General features: G+C 37.4%; 1 protein-coding gene across 1 annotated transcript; it reads right to left on the bottom strand.

Moving 5' to 3' along the window:
* Window positions 1-284: 284 nt before the first annotated feature.
* Window positions 285-7,111, bottom strand: LOC112025173 (autophagy-related protein 9). The gene is made up of 9 exons (XM_024057836.2): window positions 7,090-7,111; window positions 6,622-6,942; window positions 6,044-6,266; window positions 4,436-4,618; window positions 4,109-4,315; window positions 2,293-2,370; window positions 2,139-2,209; window positions 1,903-2,013; window positions 285-1,366 (listed from the first exon to the last, which is right to left on the bottom strand). Exons 2-9 carry the CDS (start codon window positions 6,909-6,911, stop codon window positions 556-558), a joined length of 1,974 nt encoding a protein of 657 aa, XP_023913604.2. The 5' UTR covers window positions 6,912-6,942; window positions 7,090-7,111; the 3' UTR covers window positions 285-555.

Below are 7,111 nucleotides of genomic sequence, written 5' to 3' on the forward strand. Positions count from 1 at the left end.
TAATAAGCCAATTGCCTCTGGTATTCTCACTCTTAAATTCATTCTTAGGATTTTCCTACCATAGTTCGACTCCTAACTCTTAAATTTATTCTTAGGATCTACCATAGTTCGACTCCTAGGCACTCTACGTCTATAATTATAGAATACAAAACAATTTCTGAAAGCAAAGCTATCCTCAAACTAGTTAATACTGCCCTCACAAATTACACTCAGGTAAAACACCCCTTTTCTCGTGCACAAGGACAGACATCAATAGGTGCTCAAAATGCCCATGAACCACGCTATTAAATTCATATATGGGTTAAAATATAACCCAATGTAGTCTATTAGAATAATTTGTTTATAGTTTTTTACAATTTTGGAAGGATTCTGGGGAACTAGTTAACCTACCAGATCAACCTTGAGGCCTATTCAGAAACTAACCCCATAATGAATTTATATACAACAAAGAATACATAGTTTCCTTTACACAACCAAAAGAGATATCACCATCAGTGTAAATATGGAAACCCATGTGCATTCCAATTATGAGAACCTTAGGAGGGAACAAACAGATCACCCGATGCTTGTGTCTGGATTTATTCTTGGAGTTTCCGGAGGTCTACTATATATATCATCAAAATGAAGATTGAATTCTCCTGCCTCTAAGTCATCCATATAAGTGGTTCGGGATAATTTGTTATCATCCCTCCAGTGCAAGTTCTCATGATCGTTTGAGCTTCTTTCTGACAAATTATCATAATAATTAGCTGGAGTGTGCTGATTGAAATCCGGAGGCTCCAGAAAACTTGTTTGGGGCTGTGCTCCATGTGGACCACTTCTATCCCACCAATGGCTCCTTGTAGGGTTTACCAAATTGCTAGAATCATGATGCCGTAGTACACTATCCCGGAAGAAAGGAGATGATGTAGAAGCCCTCAGATGAGATTGAGTTCGATCCTCAAACTGGTCACCCCAGTATTCTGCATACCTCGGTTCATTTGGAGTCAAGTTTGATGGCATCCAATAATCTCCAGGATGTTGCTCAGTAGCTTCAAAAGGTTCTGGTGGACCATCTCTGGAGTTACCAGTCATGTGGTTAGGTTGTGAGGTATAATACCAATCAAGAAGATATGGATGATTCTTTTGATCTGCATCAATTAGCCACAGTGGACTCAACCTATAGCCAGTTCCGGGACTATTATGTGGAAAGTTGGGTCTGTCTCCATGGCCTCTAAAAATGGGGCTCCCTCGCCACATTCTTGAAGGAGAATATGCCTGTCTATTTCCCTGTCCTTGCAGCCTTTGCTCCCTGAAAGTTCTAAGATTTGACAGGAACTGATTTCCCAGAGCATTTGGTTCCCACGAAGGGTAGCTACTCTGAAAGCTGCAACGAAGATAGGGAGAGTGAAAAATGAGCAGGAGTAGGAAATAATAACTTGAAAACCACATTGTCACTCAACAATGCACCATGATAACCACAACTTCATAAATTACACATGGAAGTGACTGCTGCAAAATTCCAATGTCTAGCTTACGATCATAACCATTCCCCCACTCATCATCTTCCTTCATGCTATGATTAATTGGGTTTCTGATTCTTTTTTTTCTTTTTTTCTTTTTTTCTTTTTTTTACTTACCAAAAATAAATCATAAAACCCAATTAACCATAGACATGAAATTTTGGATTCTCTAGTTCAAAACCGAGGAAGAAAAGGAAACGGAGATAGAGATGAAAGAAGGAATCATAGTTACAGCAGTACTGGGGCTTGCAGCGTTGCTGAGGTTTAATCTCATTTGTCAAATTTATATTTAAAAGGGAAGAGAGAAAGAGAGAGAGAGTCAAAAGACAGTGACAGACTGCACAGAGAATATTCTTGGCATTTTTATCAATCCAACAGAGAAACATAGATACAATCATACCTCAAAAATGATTTCTCCATCTTCCCTTGGGAACTCCTCTCAGTGCGAGGTGCATTGTATGGTGAACCATAATTGCTATTGCCATGCTTTTGAAAGTCAAAGACGCTGAAACTGTCAAAAGATCAGGAAGAGAAAGAAAAGCATATCTTGTCAATGTTGAGAACCAAAAAAATAAAAGATAAATAAAGCCTCAAGATCGTTAGTGCCAAAATGCCAAATCAAAACAGAGGAACAACCTGCAGACATGACCAACACCTTCAACATTCACTGTAAAATCTGCAATGAACTGCAATATGTCATCCACACGCTGCAACATATATGCAGAACAAGTCAGTTCAAAAACTAACATTTATGGTGCAGAAGTAAAATGATGTAAGGAACTGAGACAACCTTTGGGACCACAAACATTAGTAGATATGGAGTGAGGAAAATTGAGGCCATCTCCTCAAGTAGCATAATTATAGTGTACTGCATCAGAGAGAGGGAGGGAGTTTCATGAGTACAGAAATAGTTAAAAATCTTTTTTTTCTAATAAACAATGAATATTATCTTTGGTTTGCCAACTTGAAGCTCATAAAATCTTATTCTTCTTTTTCTTTTTCTTTTTTCAATCCATCCAGGAACCATAATTTCTGAGAAAGGCAATGATGGCTCCAACCAGAGGGCCCCTGGTTCTGTAAAAGGAAATAAGGAGTTGCAGAACTTAGTCTGTTCTGTTAGTTATGATGCTTGGTTGTTATTGGGTACTCTGGGAGTATACTCCCTCCCTCTCATATAAGGGTGAGAAGAAATGCAAAAAAGGTAAAGATAGATGGAGAGTGCAGTGGTGCCAAACAAGGGACTTGGTCAGATTTTCAGATTTTATGGTAGAATTTTCAGATTTTCCACTTGAAGGTGACTCATATACTTGGTCAAATAACCAAGATCAGCCTTTCATGTAAACAGATTCTTAGCTTCAGTTGGATGGGAAGAACAATTTTCAGATGATGTACAACTTCTTCCTACACCTGTTTCTAATCATTCCCTGATTCTCCTTTGATTGTGGAGGACTGAAAAGGGGTAAGAGCAAATTTAGGTTCAAAAATATGTGGCCCAAGGAGGGTTTCATGGAAAATGTTCAAAAATGATGGAATAACTATGAAGTTCAAGGACAGCCAAGCTTTGTGTTGGCCAAGAAGTTGAAAGCCCCTCAAAGAGGATTTGAAGTTTTGGAACAAAGAAATGTTTAGGGATCAGAATATAAAGGGCTTTTGACCAATTAGCTTGATTGTGGAGGACTCTTGATCGATTCTAGATTTGGTATTTATCATTAATGAGAGTCTAGATGGCAGATTATAGTCATATTTCTGGTGTCATTTGCAAGCTTGACAGAGAAGAAATATGATCAGGTAAACTGGTATTGCCACATTTATTTGGTAGGTTGATAGATTCAGATTTGGTCAGATTTTTTGCCAGGACGTGGTAGCTGATTCGCCCTAGCATCCCAAGGAATGGAGTCGTACGCCTTGCAAATATCTAATTTGGTGCAAAACTTAGGAGCTCTTGTCTCTCTGTGAAAGTTACGGACCAGTTCGTGAGCCAGAAGAATGTTTTCGCTGATATTCCTCTGCCTTTAACGAGGTATCTTTACCACCTCCTGTGAAGAGTGAAAATCCCCCTCTTTTGGAGAGATGGAAGGAATGGGTTTTCTTGCACATCTAAGTTAGACTTCCCATATCAGTGAAAGTCACTCCATCTGTTTTAATTATTTCAAAAGTTTTAAGGGCCGAGGCCACGGGATCTATCATCACCTATGTTCTTTTTTTTTTTTGGGGGGTTTTGTTGGGGGGGGGGGGGGGGGGGGGGGTGGGGGTGGGTGGGGGTGGTTGATTTCTTTAAGTTTTTTTAGAAGAGCTGTTGACTGTTGAGGGCAAGCTCCTAGCAGGAATTTAGGTTGGTGATGGAACCAAAGGTGAAATGATGATATCACACATATTGTTTGAGGATGACACTATCCTTTTTTGTGATAATTATGCTGGACAACTTCTTAACATTATATCTATTATCCTTTAGAATGTAATTCTTTTGAGGATTTCTGTACATATTGCTTAAATGTATTGCCTTCTTCTTCATCTAATAAATACCGCCGCTGGGGGTTTTTGTTTTGGGGGGGGGGGGGGGGGGTGGGTGTTGTGAAGAAGTATAAGGAAGAGATAAGCATGACTACCTTGAATAGGGTTTCGAATTCCATGCGGACCTTCTCGGTATTTTCTTTGCCACGCCATCTCCTTGGCATATAATGTGTATGTTGGACCACCATAGACATTTCTCCCTCAGGATCATGGACTAGAAGCTCATCTGTAACAGCAGACCGGCTTATAGCTGTAATAGCTCCAAAAACAGCAGCATACCAAATCAAGTTGCGACCAAATATCTGCATGTTTAAAAGAGAGACAAAAATGAACAAATAAATAATTAATAACAGCTATGATTATCAAAATTTTAACATAAGGTCTATTACACCATCAAAGTAAAAGATGTAAGAATTTAGTACATGGCCCTCTAGCAGCGACTCCTCCAGAAATGCAATGATTATCAAAATTGCAGCAAAGCCGCCAGATACAAAGGAGATGAACTTTGCAATGATAGAAATAATAGGAGAAGGAAATTGCTTGAGATAATTAGACGCATGCTCTACACTGCTGCTATTGATTCGGTGTTTGAACAAATGGTCCACCTGTTACATGTACAAAAAAGAAACAGAGATAGTAATCGCTTAAATAGTGCAAAAACAAATAGTGATACGCATTAAATACGATAATCATATGTTAGCAATGACAACCAGGGCAACAAGAAGAACGTATTGCAAAACCTAAACATCAGAATATCTCAACCATGTGCAGTGAACTTAATATCAACTGCGGGAGAGCCAAGTATACCACTTATCATTAAGAAGGAAGATTCCCACCACGTGATAAAGAGAAATTTCAACAACAAAGAAAAGAATTAGAGAGCACACATATTGTGGAAAGTTTAAGTGTGTTGATGCATCTGCTACTGATCAACCCATTGACTTATCATTCTAGACAAATTTTATGATATGGAGGAACACACAACTTCTCTGTTCATAGTATTAACAAAGGTTCTTCTAGCATTGGTACAAGTGCAAGAGTTTTAAATTCTTATCCATGTACACTTCAAAAGCAAGGTAAAGTTTCTCCAACCAAGAGAGAATGATGCAAGGAGCATAAAGACTTTTTTTTTCTTAAATTTAGTAGTCAACTGTTTTTTTTTCTATTGGTCCATTGGATTTTATTTGTTAATTATGTTATTATTATTATATTTTATGTTTTAATTAATTTCTTAAAATCAAGGTTATTTTCGTAAATCAATGGTTTGAATTTGACCCAAGTAAATAGGATTAAAGTTTAGTCCTAGTAGTCAATATAAGCATGTGATTGTACCCTGATACAGAGAATTTTGCTTGAGTAACAAATATATTTGTTGGAAATTTTTGCTTCAATAGCTTAATACTGATTCCAAGCAACCCAAAGCAAAAAATTCACAATTTTTGTTTCTCTCGCTTGATAATAATTCAAAGCAAGCCTAAGTGTTGATTCTTATGTGTATTTTTATTTTTCTATTCTTGTGTTAATTCTCGAATTCCTTGAGAATTGAGAAGTCAGTCAAGTGATGTATAATTTTGGCATAAGAGCTTGATGTTTCAACATTACAAGTCAGTCAAGTGAGCCTGCATATATCCTATAAATGATCCTCATAATTCCCATTGTGACCTCTGTTTTTTAATTTAACTGTCATCCCTGACCCTGTGACACCTGGTCAGACTAATGGAACCCACGTGATAGGCATCCGAACTTCCTATACAGAAAATTTTGCTTAAGAATTCTCTTTGAAAGCTTTGCAGCATGATACAGCCAGTACAAGTCACAATCTCTTTGAATCACTATTCATTCCCATCATTGTAGCATTCTTTTCTTTGGTTAAAGGATAAGATTCTAATGTCATTCACATAAAAAAGTTGCTGTCAATAAAAGATGTAATAGACAGACAAAGATAACAAGCATACTGAATCATACCCACATTTTAAGCACGGGTAAAATTTTGGATGATCTTGATAAAAGAGCAATAAAATAATAATTACCTCATTGTATTGCCTAAAAAGCCACTTTGACAAAGTAGACCACCTTCGAGATAATGCAATGCTTGGATGATGATAGAACTGTTCAGCATGCCGCAGGAAGAGAAACACTAACATGAATATGGCAATAAATGGAGAAAGAAGAAGCATTGCAAGCCCAACAACCTTCAGCCTTCTCTTTAATGTCATAGGATTAGATATAAAGTCCCTTTTCACACAGAAGTTTCTGCAGAAAGAGAACATTCAAATTATGGAGTCATCATAGATCATGGAATGCATAGAGGATCATCAGCATTCTGTCATGCACCTTTTCAAATGAAGCCACCAGATAAATTTAGCAACTTTTACAATTAATGCCTGATGCATCAGACTGGTTGAATAATTAAAAAATATATACTGTAATATGTTTCCAAAAAAGAGAGGGAAAACTGTTTTCCTTGCAGTCATTTCAGAAGTTAACAAGGTAGATCATGCTGAATATGTAAGTATGAAATTGAATATACACATCTCATGTGAATATATGTTCAAGACTTTTATCAAAGCCAGTTATTCATGCTTTATATGCAACATATGTTACATACCGATCAAACATGCTCTGCAGGATGCACCAATTTAAGGCCCACTCAAGGGTCTTTGTCAGTATCAAACGATGTTGTCTTCCATCTGAGCCAATTTTGACCATTGGCCCAACACCAGGAACCCACTGGGAGACTGGGAATGCAAGCACCCCCTTGTTGAGCATTCCAATCAAGTAGTTCTCCTTGCGCATCAATCGCATCACAATATCATGAGCAGAGAGATCCTTAACCACACAAAGCTGCTGTGAACTTTGCAGTCGAACAACCTTTTCAAGAATTGTTGCCCATGGCATTGTTTTAATTTCATCGTCCGTAACATGGAGACTGCAAGAAGAGAATTACCTTGCTTATTGTAATGTAATGATGAAGTTAACCAAAAAAAAACCAAAAATAAAGACACTTTAGGCAAAAGACAAAGAATGCTTTTAAGCCATTCAATGTTTATATAGATAAAATTATTCTGAGTCTTACTTGTTGTAATAAAAGTGACGAA

Source organism: Quercus suber, unplaced genomic scaffold, assembly GCF_002906115.3.
Source record: "Quercus suber isolate HL8 unplaced genomic scaffold, Cork oak 2.0 scaffold_615, whole genome shotgun sequence".
Taxonomy (NCBI): domain Eukaryota; kingdom Viridiplantae; phylum Streptophyta; class Magnoliopsida; order Fagales; family Fagaceae; genus Quercus; species Quercus suber.

Excerpts from the sequence above, each read along its gene's own strand:
- LOC112025173 (XM_024057836.2), bottom strand. The coding sequence starts at position 6,911 with ATGCCATGGGCAACAATTCTTGAAAAGGTTGTTCGACTGCAAAGTTCA. Across the intron at positions 4,316-4,435 it reads AGTCGCTGCTAGAGGGCCAT|ATATTTGGTCGCAACTTGAT; the intron begins GTACTAAATTCT and ends TTAAACATGCAG. Across the intron at positions 2,014-2,138 it reads GGTGTTGGTCATGTCTGCAG|TTTCAGCGTCTTTGACTTTC; the intron begins GTTGTTCCTCTG and ends ATCTTTTGACAG.